This window comes from Crinia signifera, chromosome 6, assembly GCF_055691185.1.
Source record: "Crinia signifera chromosome 6, ASM5569118v1, whole genome shotgun sequence".
Taxonomy (NCBI): Eukaryota; Metazoa; Chordata; class Amphibia; order Anura; family Myobatrachidae; genus Crinia; species Crinia signifera.
In genome coordinates, this window is record NC_139222.1 from 66,800,317 (window position 1) to 66,819,822 (window position 19,506).

The window sequence follows — 19,506 nt, forward strand, 5'->3', positions numbered from 1 at the left end:
GTGAGGCAGCACAGATGGGGTAGTGGTCAGCAGAACAGCATGGAGGTCAAAAGCTGGTCATGGCAGAAACGCGGTAGAAGTGGTCTTCTTAGATTTTGCAGAGGCTTCTGATACTGCGCCTCACAACAGGTTGATCCACAAAATGGGTCTAGGAAACAACATCTGTACTTGGGTCAATAATTGGCTGGAAAATAGGGTAAATGGATCATTTTAAATCGGGTTCAAGTTTTACATCAGGTGTACCTCAGGGGTCGGTGATGGAGCCAATTCTCTTGCATTTATTTATTTATTAATGACCTAGGCAATGGTTTAGTGAGCACAGTGTCCATGACGTCACCCGCGCACTGCAACTCTGGGAACGATGAAACCTCTGTTCTCTGAGAGGCTTCAGCAGCTATTTACTGATCGCAATTTACTGGCGAAAGGTCCACAATCGACTGGTAAATCGCAATAGACCTTTGGCCAGTCGTGGGATAGGCTGCTAGTTCAAGGTGAAGCTGAGACGCTGTGTGTCTGTGTTACCTAAATATAATACAATGCAAATATATGGGTCCCTCCTTCTCGGCTGGTGCCATCTTCATCGTGATAATGCACTATATGCTTTAATTGCCTGAAGATATCACTGTGAAGTTGGTGCCAGCCTTAGGTAGATGTACACTCAGGGGGCAGAGTTGGTGGACCCCACCAGAAGCCCGGGCCCAGATAATTAGTACATGCCCCCTTCTCAGCACCATGAATAGTATTCTTCCATTGCAATCAACTAAGCAACCCAAATATATCATAATAGCCAGGGAAGGTGTCACAGACCTGTGAGAGAGTTCACTACAGATCGCAGAATTGTTGGGGGCTTGATCAATTCCTTCAGAATATTGGACTCTGTGGCCAGAGGAAATCCATTATCCAACATCTCTTCCAGCAGCTCATAGACTATCACCACATTGTCCTTCAGACAGTTCTCTGAGCTCTCTCCAAAGTAATCCTGACAAGAACAGAAATAAGGCTTATGCTGAGCTCAAATGTCTACCATAATATATCTGACAGTGAACACCACTTGAGGAAAGGAGAAGTCTTTTCATCCGGCTAATGGTACTTCTAACATTTCCAGATAATGTAATCCTTTCCACTAAACATGTAGCATAGGTGGTTATGGAGTCGGTAAGGTGGTTATGGAGTCGGTAAGCCAACTAATCAGACTCTGGAGGCTGTGGGGAACAACCAGAGTGGACCTATGCTGAAATACGAACCGCCCAAATGCAAGTCATTTTATTGTATTTTCTTTAATAGAAATCTTATATAGGTAGCGTTCATTCGAGCACCCTCATGTAGTTCCTCCTCCCTGCCTGGGGTGTCACTGTCTGCTGTAGTGCTTCTAGCACAGTGTTGTCTGTATATCAGCACTGATATGCAAGCCAGACCTACAGCAGACAACGACACCCCAGGCAAGGAACAGGAACTGCATGAAATTTCAAAGATGGCGGGTGCTAGAACCTATATAGGTGTGTAGTTAATCTATTGAAATAATTGTTTCTTATGGCCGCACACTGCCAGACATACAGTTATGTAGGAGCCACACGTTAGCTCTGTGTTGCTGGTAACAGATAAAATCATGCAATGGCTACATTAGCCTAGACCAGGCTTGGCCAACCAGTAGCTCTCCACCTGTTGTGAAACTACAAAGTCCCAGCATGCCCTTCCATAGTTTTTCTGTACAGGAATGCTAAAACAGGGAAGGCCATCCTGAGACTTGTAGTTTCATGGCAGCTGCAGTTACAGGTTGGCCATGCCTGGCCTAAACACTTAACCAAAAAGAGACCAATAAATCCTGTTTTTGTGTATGGTTGTACGTCTTGCTGATACAAATAATATATAAAGGCACTAACCAGCATTATTATTATTTCTATGAAAATAATTATGTAGCCATCAATATACTGTTTAATTGGATCCGATACGATTTGCCGGCGGTCGGGATCCCGGCGGTCGGAATCCCGACAAGGGGGGGGACATGGATCGCCCCCCCTTGCGGGCTCGCTGCGCTCGCCACGCAGCGGGCCCGGTGCCTCGCTACGCTCGGCACGCTATTTTATTCTCCCTCTATGGGTGTCGTGGACACCCACAGAGGGAGAAAGTTTCGGGATTTCGGCGGTCGGGATTCCAGTGTCGGGATTCCGACCGCCGGGATCCCGACCGCCGGCAAATTAACTGCATCCCGTTTAATTCATATTATCAGACAGCCCATCTTCTAACTGGAGATTATATAGCAGACTGTATTCCTTAGTACTTTATGTGTATATAATAAATGTATGACAAACAAATATATACAGTAGGTCTCCTCTATAATCACCTGAAATGTGTCAGCGACTCGGTGCAGGAATTCTATTACAAAGAGTGGTGTCACCTCACTCTGAACAACTGCCACAAAGAACATCTTCTCCCTATAGATGCTGATAAGGTAATGATGAGGAGTGGAGATGACAGGAGGCACATTTTCAACATCTGCCGCTTTCTCCTGAGCCTCAAAGAAATAGTCACAGACCGAGCGGCTGACCACGCTTTTCCAGTGCTTCTCTAAGAAGATGTCACCCGAACCATTGATGAGGAAGAGGCTGTGGATCATCTTCTGCAAGAATTATATACACAACAGTATCAGCTAATATTTCTACCAGGTATGTCTACATAAACTTGCGGTTATACTAGATAGCAATCTTTTATGTATTTCAGTGTTTCCCAACTCTCAATTCTCCTAACAGGACATGTTTTACAGGGGTGTGGTATAATACTCCAACAGTCATGATTCCGACAGTCATTAGTCAGACGTCGGAATCCCGACTGCACAGCGTGGGGAGCGCAATGATGCCCCTTGTGGGCCTACTGCGCACGCCACGCTGCGCTCGCCACCTATTTTATTCTCCCTCTATGGGGGTTGTGGACCCCCACAAGGGAGCAGTCGGGATTCCAACGTCGGAGTACTGACTGTCGGGAAGCCGTCCGGCACCCTTTTGCAAATCTCCCCAGTATCACTAGTGAAATAACAAATAACAAATAGCACCACCTGTGGATCTTGTATACTGTGTCAGCCAATAGTGAATACACCTTTATATAAACTTGGACATCTGGAAAACATGCACCCAGAGTACTAGCGTTCGGAAACACAGATTTATTGAAAGTTGATGTACAATAAATAAAGAACATAACAGCGCACAGTATAGATAGCAGATGGGAAAAAAAATTGCTGCTACAGAAAACATTCAGAAAGATTAATAAAGAAAACACAACTGATCACATGCACCAAGTAGTTTCCAAAATAATTCTGTTTCACGTACATTATTTAAGCTATGTATCGCAGCAGTGTATGGCCAGCCGATCTCCCGCGAGCTGCACGGGACCTTCCTGGGCTGCAGTATCGCATACGTATCATATCGATTGCATGCAGTCCTATCACATGACCTGTTCTCTGCGGCTGGGAGAGAGGCCAAAGGTCGAACATGCATGCACAGGACCGTGCATCGGACCCGAGGGGACATCAAAGACATCCGATTTGGGCGGATTTCTCGGCCCGATCCATCGGGAACGTGTGAAATCGGCCCAAATCACTGCAGTGTATGGGGGCCCTTAGATTATAAGTGTGCAGAGCACAGCGAGACATGCAAGGGAATGCGGTACACTTAAAAACTCATATCACCTATTTTCAGGTCGACCTAAAACATGGGCCAACCTTTTCACTGCCGACTAATAGCAGTCGACCTATTGACTGTTAACTTAAGAATCCACACAGAGACAGGTGTGTGTGTGTGTGTGGGCAATAGAGTGGAGAGACAGTTTAAAAAAAAAGCAAGACCCGCTTCTTTATCATAGCCTTCCAGCTCTCATTTTTTTTTTTAATTAATCGTTTTTATTGAAATTTTATGGAAGTACCAAAAAGTTTTGACATAAAACCCATACAAAATAGATCAAAGATCGGTACAATTACATAGTTATTGGGTGCAAAGGGTGGGGTGGGGTGGGGGAGGGGAGAGAGAGAAATAAAAGGGGAAGGAGGGGAACAGTAGTACCGCAAGTTGTACGGTAGTAGGATGTAATCATATATATCTCATTAGTTCAGACTTGTTGCTGTTATAAACCATACAAGTAGATATCTGACAACAGTAAAATGATGAGCACAATCAGAAGGCATGACAATCGATTTATCAAACACTAGTATACAGTTTCTAAGTAACTATGAAGAAGAAGAAGAAGAAGAAGAAGAAGGGGAGTGTAAGCTGTCAATTGAAGGGTTATGTGTTTGGAAGGTCTGAGTAGAGTCGATATTTTTGTATAAAGACCATTTAACCCATTTATTTCTGGTGAGAGGTGAAGGGGGGTTGTATGGACTGGGAGCTGTTTCATATATAAAGTGTTTCTGAATTTTGGCTTCTATACCTTGAATGGAGGGGATAATTGGCGTTTTCCATTGCTGGGCTATAGCAGCCTTAGAGGCCCAGCTCTCATTCTAACTAGGGACGTGCAGATGTGGATTTATCCGGATCTCAAAACAGGAACTTATTGGCTATCAGCTGTCACGTGTTTTGACTCCAAAACATGTGGCAGCCGGATAGCCGATAAGATCCAGTGGATCTTGTTTTTGTTAAGAGGTGGAGAGCCAGAGAGGGAGTGTGCTCCAGTGACAGGGGTATAGGTCAGTCACCACAGGGAAATTATCAGGTACGCTAATCAAAGTCCTCATTAATAGCCCAGTGAACAGAGTCAAGGCTCTCTACAGAAGTGTACCTTATCAGTACGTCCAAAATGAACTTTGAAGACTACAGATAAATGTTCCTACTGACTGCAAGAATAAGGATGGTCTTACATGGGAAATATGGTGTTTGACCACACTTTACATTGGGGATATTTTTGATGATCTAGTGCACAGAATAATAAGATTCTGTAAACACTTGGGGGGGAGGTGTCCAGTAAGGCCTACAATGTGACATCATGGAAACTACAATGCTTGGTAAAATAAAACAGGGTACAACATTACCTAGGGCACTTCTAAGGTTCTGAAAATGAATCAAGGCACTATTATTAGGCATACAATTAAGAACTGCTGTGGAGAGAGGGGTCTCTCAAGAAGCATTGAGAAAGGGCCTCTTCCTTATGTAGGGCCCACCAAAAAAAAAAAAAAAGTTCACATTGAATTTTAAGCACCATTTCCCAGCATTGGGGATAAAACACAATGGGGCAGATGTATTAAGCCTGGAGAAGAGATAAAGTGAAAGGAGATAAAGCACCAGCCAATCAACTCCCAACTGTCATTTTCAAACAGTTTATTGGCTGGTGCTTTATCTCTTCTCCAGGCTGAATACATCTGCCCCATTGTGTTTTATCCCCAACGCTGGGAAATGGTGCTGATGATTCAATGTTAATGTATCTCTCATTCCTTTTTTCCCAAAAATGTAACAGCTACATAATGTGGGCTCAGTAACATGAGGAAGATTGCTAGACTAATCAGGGAGAGAGGGAGATTGCTGCTTTTTCAGGGAGTCTTCTGCAGAATGCAGAAGGGTAGGCAACTATGAATTAAATGGATGCAGGGTGTGCACCATACACCTTGCACCCATTATAGATACGCCAGTGCATACAGATGTCTGAATTGCCTGAAAGATTGGTTTTACAAACATAGAATTCAGAATAAAGTGACTGATATTAATGGATAGAGAGGTAGTGATGCACAGATGTTAATTCAAGAATTAATGTGAGTAAAGTGGCTATGGACATATGACCTTACGTCCAGTACACCGCAGTGCTACATGCATGCTCGCTCCCTAGTCCGAAGAGGTGTGAGATACCATTATAATATAAAATGTAGAGCAACATAAGAAAGTTTTTCTACTATAACATACAAAAAAACAACACAACTAATACAGCCACACTATACTAACAGACCGTGGTAAAAGTTAAACACACTCAGAACAAGACAATAAATTACCGAGGTAAATCAATTGGAATCAGCAGGTCGCCCCAGACTGACACATCACCTAGCCAGCCCTGCAGCAGCAGCTCTGCCCCAACAAAGATGGCGTATGGGACCTCGCCCGACAGGGGTTGTCTTTTGCTGCCAGCAGGAAACGTCCCGGTAATATATGTTACGGAATGAGGGCTATTGTAACCAATCAATGCACACAACTCCATCATGAGCAGCGGGCTTTGTAATGTAGAGCGGATGCCAGGGCTTATAATAAAGCTATCACTCATTGCTGCATAGTTTAGTCAACTGTTAATAGGTTGCTGCATAGTTAACTGTTCGTAGGTTTGCTGGTTGTACGTGATAATCAGCATTATCTACTATGCATGGAAACTGTCCCATTATTAGCACGTCAAAACCTTGCGTAAAAATAACCAACACAGGCACCATGACGGTCTACTAAGCGCCCAGGAAGGCCCCCTGGTGGTTGTTGAGTGACCATACCCGGGAAGGGCAAGGCCTCTGTAAGTGGGCGGAGCTAGTGCTGGAGGCTGTGCAGGGATGGGGAGGGGAGAGGGAGAGCGGCAAGAACAGACAGGCAGTGGCAGCAGCAGGCGGGGAGAGAAGGATAGACAGCAGGCAAGAGTGAGATAGTCCCAGTGATAGGTACAGACGCAACACAGAGACCCCAACGCCAGGAAACATGAAGGTAGCAGCAGAAGAGCCCCAGCCCAAGAGGCAGAAGCTGGAGGAGAAGACCCCGAGGTAACGCTCCATCCATCCCCCTCATCGTGCATGGATGTTACTGGACCAGCAGGAAGCATGCTGCTCAGCCTGTGCATGTGTTGTGCAGGCAGTGAGGTGTATGGTGGCCTGCTGCTGGGGCACACACCCCTTTCCTAATATCAGCCTGCCCTGCACTCTTCCCATAGTATATACTGTGCGTGCCTTTGTTATTGTGGTTATGTTCCTTATTTGTATCAGTTGCTGAGATTTTGTGATAACATGTTTATATTGAGGTTGCTGATGGATTGCAAATATTGAAACTCTGTTATGTTACAATGTTGTGCACTAAGTGGCTGATTAACAACTGCTATATCTTGCTTGGAACACTGTATCCTGTGTGTATTTCCTCTTATATTTTGCAAGAATGTGTTGGTTAAAAGCATCACGCGTAATCCTAGTTCACATTTAATATTATGTTCATTTATTATCCTTTATTAATATGGTGCTACAAGGGATCTGCAGCGCCCAATCACAGAGTTTATTCACAAATAAGCAAAACAGCGACTTAAGGTGGACATCCACTACTGCGACTTCTCGCAGCAGTGCATAGCCATCCAATCAGACTTGAGCTGCCCGGTACCTTCCCAGAAAGAAGGATCGCATGCCATATATATCGCATGCAGCCCTTTTTGCATGCGACCCAGTTCCCCACTGCCAGGAGGGGGTCCAAGTCGGAGGTCGCATGTGCAAGCAGGTCTGACCTCCGGATCTGATCTAATGTGTGTGGGACCGTGCATTGAATCAGACGGGATGTCAGACACATGGGAGTTTGGCCGATTTCACACAATTTATCTGCCCAAATCGCATAAGTGTATGTGGGCCATTTATAGATTACGAGTAGAGGGTATTTAAACATAGCTGCATCAGCAGAGGATACTGGAAAAAGTAGCAGGGTGGCATCAAATATGGTTTAAGGCCGGCATGTCCAACGTTGGCCCTCCAGATGTTGTGAAACTACATATCCCAGCATGCTTTGCCACAGTTTTGCTATTAGAGAATTCTAAAACTATTGCAAAGCATGCTGGGTTGTGTAGTTTCACGACATCTGGAGGGCCAACGTTGGACATGCCTGGTTTAAGGGATGGCAAATAACATGAGGCAAGAGGGCCCTGCTCGTGAGAGCTTACATTTTAAAGGGGAGGGCCAGACATTCTTTAATTGTGCAGTAATCCCTATGATGAGAATATATATATATATATATATATATATATATATATATATATATATATATATATATATATCTTTTCTAAAGAAGTCCCTGAGTACCTGCTGCTGATATGTATTGTTCTTCATACCTCTGTTGTCTGGTTGAGTGTGAAACCATGCATTTAGGATTACCTGCTAAATTGAAATACTTTTGCACGGAGAAAGGGGTTTATTTTGGGGGCTCTCTGTCTAAAGGAGTTTCCTACTCCTGGTAAAAGTCATGTAAATAACTTTATCCTAGATGATGTTCCTGATCTGTATTAATGTTCATTCTAGCACCCTGCATCTTTCAATACCTATACAGTTCTTCTACCCTGCCTGGGGATTCACTTTCTGTGTCTAGCACAGTGTGGTCTGTATTTTAGCAGTGATTTACAAACCAGACATGTGCTAGAAACACCACAGAAGAGAGCAACACCCCAGACAGGGAAGGGGGAAGTGCATGGGTTTTGGAAGATGCAGGGTGCTAGAATGAACCCTATGGGGTTTATTAACTAAGATGGGATGTTGCTATGGGCTACCAATCAGATTATATCTAATATCTTCTAGCAGGTGCTAAAAAAGTAGATTCTGATTGGTTGCCCATAGCAACATCCCATCTTAACTAGAACTGCCATCTTGGTAAATAAAACCCTATGTGTTATACAATAAATGTGCTATGGGGTATGTTCATGAAGCTGTGAAGAAGCTGACAGTACTGTAGCAGCCAATTAGCTGCTACATATCATTTTTTATAGACTGCACTTAAGAAATGTTACCTGTTGGCTGGTTGCCATGATTGTGTGGAGTTTGTATAGTCTCCCCGTGTTTGCGCGGGTTTCCTCTGGGTGCTCAGGTTTGTTCCCACCATCCAAAAATATACAGGTAGGTGTATTGGGCCTGATTCAGACATGATAGCAATGCTGCAATTGTTGTAGATGGACAAAACCAGGTGGGGCAGATGTAACATGTGCAGAGAGAGTTAGTTACATTTGGGAGGGGTGTGTTCAAAATGAAATCTAAATTGCAGTGTAAAATTAAAGCAGCCAGTATTTACCCTGCACAGAAACAAAATAACTCGTCCAAATCCTCTCTCTCTGAACATTCAAGGTTGACAGGGGTGTATATCGGCATGGCACAAGGTCAACAGGTCGTTAGGTCAATACAAGCATTAGGTCGACACTCAAGCATTTGAGCCAATATGTGCCGACTGATGCCCTACCATCTACTAGGGCGTGGTAGGAGAATAAAATAGTGTGCTGAGCATAGCAAGCCAGCGCACTCAAAACTGTGTCGACATTCGGGTAAAAAAAAGTGAAAAACACCATGTTGACCTAGACTAGTCCATGTCGACCTGGTGTCGATCTAATGATTGTTGACCATCTTTAGGTCGACCATACAATCTATACCCGGTCAAATATTCTCTGTAAATTGCTGCAGATTAGGTGTACACTATAAAAATAGCTGGTAATGAATAAGAGGTGTTATGTCCTCTTATGTGGCAGGAAGGTGGTGGGGCCTCCTCATGGTGAAGTGCTAGCTAGTCATTCATTGTACTATTGCCAAATACACTTTTTTCCTATGCTCCTGTTTAGAAATCTGTTTTGTATATCAACTTTTTTTATCCAAGCATATTATGACTAAAGGCCCATACACACTGGGTGACTGAGCTGAAAGCCGCTCAAAACAGCCTGTTTGAGAGGCTTTCAGCTGAAAGCCACCCAGTGTGTATGCCCTGGCGATGAGCGCTTCTGCGCGCTCCCGCATCATCGCCGGGAAAGCCGCTCATCTGCTGGTTATACCAGATGGGGCAGATGTAACATGTATAGAAAGAGTTACATTTGGGTGGTGTGTGTTGAAACTGAAATCTAAATTGCAGTGTAAAAATATTTTACCCTGCACAGAAACAAAATAACTCACACAAATGTAACTCTATATACATGTTACATCTGCCCCACCTGCAGTGCATATGGTTTGGCCCATTTTCCAAACAAATTTGTACTGAGCTCAGATCTGAATAAGGCCCAAAGTTCTTTTCACACAGCTGTCACAGAAACTCAAAGTTCAACATTATTCACAGAACAATGTCGAAACGAGATAGTATGAGTACATAAGTGCAGATCATTACTTAACAGAAATGAAGTTGTAGAATTAATAATTATGTAATAGGGTTTCCCATGCCTTTGTGTATAGATATCTATCTTTCAGATTTAGCTTTAATTTGAATAAGTGTTTTTTTTTTTTAATCAAAGCTGAAATAAAAATTGTGAGAGATAAATTACTAATCGGTTTCTACCTTACATGCGGTTTGAAAAATGGTGCCGATGTCTAGGTCGACACATGAAAAGACTGACGTGATGTTTTCACTTTTTTTTGGTGTCCGTGTCACGTGCAAGCACATAGACCCCCAATTAGTGTACTGCATCACCTCACATGGCCAGTTAACTCAGCAAGCTTCAGGCCAGGTGCCTCGCTCCATCCAGCACACTTTACTGTTTGCAATGCCTAGTACATGTGGATTGCGGACATGTACAAAACTCATGTTGACGTTTTCCCCATGTCCACGATATGTTGTTGACCTAGAAATCGTCTGTCAGCCTTCCAGATACCGTGAAAACAATGGTGTAGAGCAGATTGGTACTTTTATCTCTCACAACTTTTTTTCCCTCTCCACAAGCTATGAGATATGGAAGCGGTACATCTGTCAGACCAGACTTAGGTCTGCAGTCATTAGGTCGACTGGCCCCAAGGTCGACCGGGTTAAAGGTCGACATGGGTTTAGGTCGACATGAGTTTTTCACTGTTTTTTTTACCTGAATGTCGACACAGTCAACATGGACACAGTTGGAGTTGAACCGCAGCCCCTCACATCGCTCGCAATGCTTCGGGCACACTATTTTATTCTCCCACCACGCCCTAGTGGATGGTAGGGCATGATATACCGCCTGTCGGCTCAAACAACAGTGAAACTCATGTTAACCTTGGGGCCAGTCGACCTTCTGGGGTCGACCTAATGACTGTCGACCTAACCCCATGTCAACCTTGGGCCATGTCGACCTTGGGGCCAGTCGACCTAATGACTGTCGACCTAAGTGTGGTCTGACAGATGACCGTTTCCCTGAGATATAGGGGGGTATTCAATCCCCGTCTCTATTTCCGACTGAAGAAATAGTGGTGGCCGCCTATTCAATGCTACCGTTTCTGACAACGTTGTAGGTGGAATTCGACAAAACACATCTGACTTTAAAACCAGTTGTGTCTGTTTTGTCGAAAAACGGCCGTGGATTGTCGAATTCACGGCTGGATCTAGACAATCCACAATTCAATCAGTCCATATACTGTCAAGCTGAGTGAAAACAGGCCAGGATTCTAACAGTCTAACATTCCGACAGTTGGAATCCAGGATGTGTTCTTTATTCATATGGTATTATGGTCTGGTTGTATGGTGCATTTATCTGTTTTCGGCTCTGTGGTACTTAAGATTCCGGAACAGTCGCACGTAAACACAATTTGAACCCTAAAATAAGGCAGCAGACACCTCAGCTTGAGCCTTGTAAAAATTGAGATCCCATCTCTACAGTAATGGGATGTCTGTCCATGGTTGGCAGAATGCTGTGGGCACTGAGTGCTGTGTTCATGGTTTGTCAGGAAACAGTGTGTTTAGGACATTGTTTCGGTTCAGCGCTTGGCATATAATGGGACTTAACACTGAAGCTGACTAGAATATCCCAAACAGAAAGTGACGAGCACCAGTACCCGAAAAGTCTGTTCCAACAGGCACCGATTCAAACTTCTCTTTAACAAGAAATGTGTATTGACAGTGTTGCAATAACAGTCTATAGCAAAACATTTTTTTTAGTTTTGTGTAGTACAATTCTATTTGTGTACAGGATAATAGGAAATTATGCATGGTTATGAATCAGTGTGGCATGCTTTGAAAATCAATCAGAAAACGGAGTATATATTGTGGGTATGTATGAAAGCTGTAACTGATATTTGCTGCATTCGTGATCCATAGTCCCCTGAGCACTGTAATGTAGTTCCATTTACCGAACACGAAACGCTTGGAGCTGAGATGTCATCTTATTACGGCAGTAGTACTTGTACCCTACAGGCTAACTTTTCACCAACAACAGAACTCTATTAAATATACTTTATAGTGAGTGTTAAGTGCATTCCTGATTCTTCAAAAGAGGCGGTGTGGATCTAGTGTGAGATGCCGCAGTAATGTTCACAGGATCTGGGGGAACCATCTTGGCATAGGTTAGGTTGAATTTGTGGTATATTTATCTTAACATGGTGCTGCATGTGTAGTGTGAAATAGTTGCGTTTGAGTATTGCAATCAGTTTCAGCCTACTGAGAAGGGATGGCATAATCCAGTGATGGCTAACCTTGACACTCTAGCTGTTGTTGCAGGGCATGCTGGGATGTGTAGTTCATCAGTTTTAGCAAGGCCAAATAGTAAAACTGTAGCAGGGCATGCTGGGATGTTTAGTTCAACAACATCTGGAGTGTTAAGGTTAGCCATCACTGGCATAATCCCTCCCTACACCCCAGCGGTAAGTAATACCACCTACAGGTGGTATTACTTTATGCAGACCAGTGCTATCTATCCCACTATGAATAAAAGGCAGTATTGTATTGTACCAGCTGCATACTGAGAATTGTTGTTACATGTTTGAATAGAGCAGATTAGTATATTGTTTTATGATATACTGCAGTGTGGGCTCTTCCAGTTCCATGGGGTACTCTGGACACCCACTCTTGTCCTCCTTGTTTGCTATGTGTATTGTGAGCTCTGTGATGACTATTGTCCTTCTCTCCCTCTCTCAAACGCCTTCTTTTTCTTTAAGGCTCTGTTAGTCAAAAAAAAAAAAAAAAAAGAGATTCACTGGGGCTTTCAGGGGTAGGAGACAGAATTTTTGTGCAAATGTTTGAAAGTGCCAAACTCCACTCACTTAACACCAGTGTCTCTAGTCTTCCCTATGTAATTGGAGGATTTTAAAGAATGTACAATGTTCCACATATTCTGTGTACAGATATCTACATACATCTATCATTTGTGCTTTACACAGAACACATGAGCTCAGTGTGACCTGGTAGCACTGTGCGTATTTGTGTGCAACTTTCTCCGTTAAAATGTATCATATTTGCAAAACTAGCAGCTTCTGCTGATTCAAATATGCAGCATGCCTATACTCTGTGTGACTGCAGCTGTATCTGCATAAGAAGTGAAACGTTACAGTGGTTTCCAGGAAAACAAGTTGCAAAAAAGATACATGGCTCTACTGAATCGCCCCTTGACACGTGCTACTAGAAGGGCTGTTTAACGTGAAAAGGGGCTAGATGTGGACACATCTCTACAGATCGTCTGCATATGGTGTGCGCAAATAAAATATTGCTTACTTGTCTTTCACAGTGACATTCTATTGCTTATACCCTTTTACACCAAAAATCCCGGATCTGACCTGGCATTTGGAAGAAGGTCCCGGGATTTACTCTATTTACACTGCGGTGCCCACCTGCAGTGTAGACGGAGGCGGCGCTTGGAGATGACATAATCTCCAAGCGCCGGGACCGCGGTGATCCCCGCCGGATACACAGATTGCCGTGCTGGGGGCAGCCCAGCACCAAGGTAAGCTGCTGGGCTGCCCCCGTGTACCCCTCCAGCCGCCGTCCGGGAGGTGAATGAATGCCGCACACAAGCATCCATTCACCTACTCCGCTGCAGAGTATAGCAGACAGCAGCGCAGGCTTTGTCTTCTTTCCCCTCCCCCCGCAGGCTGGACGTCTCCCATTCATGTAAATGGGAGCCGGGTCATCTGACCCGGCGTACCCATTTACACTGCCCTCTACCCAGGTCCTAGCCATGTTCCACCCAGGTCAGGACCTGGGTAGAGGTCCCGTGTAAAGGGACACGGCGTGACAGATTTACACTGCCTCTGACCTGCCGAAGATTCTGAGTTTTGAGGCGGTGTAAAAGGGGTATTATACAAAAGGCTTAATGAACCCAACTTCTGAAATGTCTAGATTGGAAATATAAAGATATGTGTCGCACAGAAAGACTTTGGAATATTAACCCTTTGGGTACCAACACCTCAGTGGGAGATGCAAAATATCGCCTAAAAATGCCAGCGTCGCTCACATTTGTTATAAAAATAAAAATGTATAAATATAATAATTTCCTATGAACGGTAAACATTACAGGTCATTATAATAAATTAAAATGTTTGCCAGTTTTCACAACAATTTAGACAAATTAACTTTGCACTCAAAGGGTTAATGTATATTCAGAAAATTAATATGGAAACTTCGGTTTCTGGTATCATAAATGTTTCTGTGGATGTGTTACTTTTGTTTTGGTGTGGATTATTTTGTATAGCGTACAGAGTGTGATATGACTATTAAAAAAAAGAAAAAAGTTCATACAAAGAGCTGTAGATAGTGTATATTTGACAGATATATTATTTGATGGTTAGTACCCATAAACTCATATTGAGGCTTCCTATGTAAATGACGCCTCAGGTAGGGCGGTGAAGGATTAATGTGACATGGGGGGAATTCAATTGTTTATTACCTCCTGATATTTATTTATTAACAGTTTCTCCTATACAGTAAAGGGGAACCTAATGGGCAAAGAGTCCCGATTTGAGTGTCACTTTTCACACATTTCTGATCGTCACCGCGGCGGCGGGAGCTAGAATGCAAGTGGCTGAATGGTTGCAGACTCTGGCACATGCCAAGTGTATGGAAACTGGAGATGCTGCAGTGAACTGCTTCAGGCAGACATGTCCAAACTGTGCCCCCCCCCAGCTGTGGTGAAACTACACATCTCAGCATGCCTTGCCATTGTTTTAGCATCCCCTAATGGCAAAACATGATGGGACTTTCAGTTTCACAACAGGCCATCGTTTGGACATGCCTGGTTAAAGGCGGTGGTTCCCTTTTTCAAATACCGGCTCCCTATAGTACAAGAAATTTTGTCCAGGCCAAAAGCTGTATTCAGTAATTTATAACAAAATATTAAATTAAGTAAATTGTGTTTGTTATTCTTGTGGTCAGTTATGTGGTGAGGGGCAGGATTCACTTCTGTTTGTTCACATTGTTTATGATTGGAAGCCACCAGCACTAGTTTTGCCTGTTACAATTACCATAAATAATTTTAAATTGGTCCTGGTCCACCAACCCAAGGCTCCCCTGCAAGTGCTCGGTGCCACGGAACACAGTTTGTTAACCAAGTCTCAGCCAGCGCAGGGACTTGCCAGATTCCCTTAGCTGGCGTAGAGGCGCGCCATCTGACAGGGATGCGTGAGCATCTCAAGCGCACGCACGTCTCCCCCCATCAGCATGGCGGCTGGGAGCGCTTTCCCTGCCCATCTCCGCTTCAGGGAGTTGGGTGGGGGGAGCTGGCAGGGGCTGCGGGGAGATGCAGGGGACCGGCGGCAATGGGCTCCCGACGGAACGGGGCAGGCACGCTCCCTTCCGTTGGCTGGCAATTCTATCACCAGGAGCAGTTCCGACTCTGTATAATATATGGATTATCTGTAGATTAATCAGATCAAGTACTTCATTAATAATCTGACACTTGGTTAGAGTGAAGAACATCCCCTCATTTGGTTGAACATAATTTTGGGTTTTAAAATTCAATGTGCCCATGGGTTACTACCAACATATAAAACCAAATCATCATTCTGAAGGGTGATGGGACATGTCTGCACCAAAATGTCTTTCAAATAGCTATATAGATGATATATATCTAGTGTCCGTGAGTCTTCAAAACACTGCCATCTGCTGGCAGAGAGTGAAACGGCATCTCTTTCTCACACATGCACAAAAACAGAAGGTAGCACACTAGCTTTTGAAGCTTTTGCTTCGAGCGGGCTTATATATACTCTAGTACTGTTAGGACACAGAATATTGTTACCAGTATGTTTATTTGTGTATAAAGAATTTTGAAGTGAGTTTGGAAGCATTTGTTATAATTTGCCCGTACTGTCACTCTGCTGCTGAAGGTTACACTTATGCAACCCCATCTGTAGTGCTTTATTTTAGACCTAGCTTTCATAGCTGGCAACTCGTGAGCCTGCAAATTATCAAAGGGTACATATCGTGTAACATTAACCATGCAGGAGTGTATGAAGACCAAATTAACATTACAGCATGTCGTTATACAGATATCCTGTCATTGTCTATAGAACTCATATGTGTGTGCGCTAAGGTTACAGGCTGTAGATTCACATTAAATGGGTGAATACTTCTTTGACAAAATCCAAAATGTCCCAAGCTGTGACACAGATGTAAAACTGATACCTCTTTCACATCGCACCTAATTACCGGATACCAAACTGTTTCTTGCCGGTTCAACCTGGTAATTAGTGCGATGTGAAACTAACCGGTAGCAACACAGCAATACAAAGGGTTCTTACCAGTTTGTTGCTGTGCAGTGTAAACGGGTTAATCGGGTTGAGTGACCCGTTTCTCCTTCACACTATGGAGGAGGCAGCGCCAGCTCTAAGCGCTGCCTCCTCCCCCGCCCCGATGAGGCAATGCTCCGCCACGCCCCCACATGATGTCAGCGAACCAGCAATGTTGCCGGTTCGCAGAGGCGATCTGAAGAGACCGCACATGCAGTGTCATCGGGACTGAACAGTTTCAAAGTCCCGGTGCGACCCTGCATTTGCGATCTGAAAGCGGTAAGACTGAACTGCAGCGTTTTCTTGGTAGTATAAGAAATGGCGGCTACACTTTCTTTGCATATAAAATATTGTGTAGTCTTTAATGAGCAAACTGCTTATGATGCTGTTGCCACAGAGTTGTTGGTAATACCCCTTTTACACCAAAATCCCTGGTCGGACCCTGGTCTTTGAACACGGAAGTTTCCAGGGTCGGACCCTGCTTCATACCCCATTCACACAGCACTTCAACCTGGGTCGGACCTGGGTCTGCACCATTTACACTGAACCTGGGTCAGCACTGCTTTTCCCTATGGATGACATTAAAAATGTCAATTTTAGGACTGATAAACTGCCAGCCATCCTTCCCTCAATGATTTAAATAAAAATTAAAAGACATGAAAAGTTAGCATTGAAAAATGTTAGTTGGTTTATTTAGCAAAATATTTTGTCAAAAAGTTATATTCAGTGATGAAGCGCACATAGCGGTATAAAAGTGCAGCATCACCCATGTGCTCTGCCCCTGCAGCAGCAGTCAGTTGGTCGACCTAAAGATGGTCGACAGTCATTAGGTTGACATACTGCAAGGTCCACATGGGACAAGGTCAACAGGTCATTAGGTCGGCATAGGATTTTTCACTGTTTAATGAGCCGACATATACCGACAGGCGGTATTTCATGCCCTAATATCCACTAGGGCAGTGGTGACTAACCTTGACACTCCAGCTGTTATTGAACTATACATCCCAGCATGCCCTGCTACAGTTTTACTATTTGGCCATGCTAAAACTGATGCAGGGCATGCTGGGATGTGTAGTTCAACAACAGCTGGAGTGTCAAGGTTAGCCATCACTGCACTGGGGCATTGTGGGAGAATAAAATAGTGTGCATGGACACTTAAAACTGTGTCCATGTCGACTATGTCGACATTCGGGTAAAAAAAAAACCCAGTGAAAAACCCCATGTTGACCTTTTGACTGTCGACCTAGACCATGTCGACCTAATGACCTGTCGATCTTATCCCATGTCGACCTAGACACATGTCTACCTTGCAGTATGTCGACCTTATGACTGTCGACAATCTTTAGGTTGACCATACAATCTATACCCCTCCCCCCAGCCCCCCCAAAACAAACATAAATGATTTCTGTAGGTAAAGTATATATCCCTTAAAAAATGGAGTCACTGGAGTGGGAGGCACATCACGCACCCTCCTCCTTTAAGCTCTTGGTCCCACTACTGCCTGACAGCGCTGCATCCTAGTGCCAGATAGGGTTGTGACAGGTCCACCTGTGGAGTGCCAGGTAGCAGCCTGTGTGCACTGTCCGCACGGGTTGCTGTCTTCTGCACTGTGGAACGCATGGTACTGACTTACGGAAAGGCGTCCCATGCTTCTGGTATCCTTTCAGCACTACCCAGATGTACCGACCTGGGTTGGGACCATTTACACCGCTCACGACCCAGGTCCGACCAGTGTTCAACCCTGGTCAGGACCTGGGTAGGAGACCAGTGTCAATGGACCTGGGTTGGTCCCATTTACGTTTGGGTTAACCCTTTACAGAGTTGGGTATATACCCGCACAACCTTATTCAAGATTTTGGTCCAAAAATATGGAACAGGAGACCCCCAAATATTGAATCCACAGCGTGGGGGGTGCAGTTCCCTACAGAAACAATGTATTTATACAAGAAGAGGAGAAAGGCTGTATGGGGGAACGCACAAATTATTAAAACGTAACTTTTATTGGTATGTATTAAGATGCCCTATATCCACATCGGGGGCACTTCATAAATAGCGAAAATAATGGAGAGGTTAAAACATTACATGAATTACACAGACAAAGTAAGTGATAGAAAAATAAAGAGTTTGTGTGTTAAAAACACATTTGTTAGTTAGGGAGCGATGTTATAGGATAGACTTGAAGACAAAGGAGATCCTTTATTTGAGGATCAGTTCATTAGGCCATATATTTGGCAAATAACAGTGGAGAAATATATACTGACAGTGAATGGTTGGTATTATAGTCAGGACCAAAATTGTCCACTTGTGATGGGTAAGCCACTCTCACTGGTTCCCCAATCGCAAGTGGTGGCAGGTTAGTGTATTTCGTGTGTTTGTGCTTGTAGATGGGCACTTATTATGAAGGGTGACCCCCTCTCACTGGTTCGCCCCTCACAAAGAAGGCGGGTTTGAGTAACACTCCTCAAATACTCAGAGGTATTTGTGTTAAATTCTCTGTCGAGTTATACTTAATTGTAGTATCCCGTTAGTGCCCTTTTTATAATTTTAATACACAGAAAAAAAGAAAAGAATTTTCCCACACAATTGCCACCAATAGTAATGTATCGCCACACTAGTATCTAGTATTATTTCAGGGATGTCACTCTCACTGGCATTACCTGTTAACACTGATATTTGGGTTATGCTACCCTAAAAGTGATAGCAGTAGTGCCACTCTAACTGGCATTTCCTGCTAGTCCCAGTAATCATATACAGTGTAATAGTGTACCAGTGTAGAAACACTAGAGATTATTGCACAGTTCAGTGTGAAAATTCCTATAATACAGCAATTCAAGTGGTATTATTTACTGGCTTAGATTGCCCTCTAGTGGTTCAGTGGACGCGCTGTTTTGCCAATGTAGATTTTACCACATGGGCACTCAAGATGATACACTGTGCCCACTGTGGTACATGTAACAAGACTCTCAATATTCCAGATTTTGTTGAATTTATCTGAGAAATTCTGTTGTGGAGTCATAAATCTACACGCTTTACAATTTCCACATGCCTTGGAACCCTTGTGTATGGGTTTAGATGTGTTTATCTTAGACAGATGACTATGGACCAATCGATCTTTGACATTTTTAGATCTTCTCCAACTTGTCTGGATCTTTGGGGGTAATATTTGAGCAAGGTCTGAATCC

The 19,506-nt window shown here is 43.8% G+C and overlaps 2 protein-coding genes across 5 annotated transcripts in view; one reads left to right on the plus strand and one right to left on the minus strand.

Annotated features, from left to right (window-relative positions):
• Positions 1–19,506, minus strand: part of AP3M1 (adaptor related protein complex 3 subunit mu 1) — a 55,470-nt gene that overhangs the window by 13,903 nt on the left and 22,061 nt on the right. For 3 of the 4 annotated variants that reach the window (XM_083146202.1, XM_083146204.1, XM_083146205.1), the window contains 2 exons: positions 2,342–2,617; positions 808–979 (listed from right to left, as the gene is read on the minus strand). In XM_083146202.1, the coding sequence (XP_083002328.1) occupies positions 808–979; positions 2,342–2,614 (445 nt within the window). In that variant the 5' untranslated portion in view covers positions 2,615–2,617. Of the gene's footprint in view, positions 1–807; positions 980–2,341; positions 2,618–5,962; positions 6,121–19,506 lie in introns of those variants that run through there. The other variant, XM_083146203.1, reaches the window with a different exon arrangement.
• ADK (adenosine kinase) overlaps positions 6,483–19,506 on the plus strand; it is a 279,777-nt gene continuing 266,753 nt past the window's right edge. Inside the window, exon 1 of the mRNA XM_083146206.1 lies at positions 6,483–6,703. Coding sequence (XP_083002332.1) covers positions 6,642–6,703 — 62 coding nt within the window. The 5' untranslated portion in view covers positions 6,483–6,641. The remainder of the gene's footprint in view (positions 6,704–19,506) is intronic.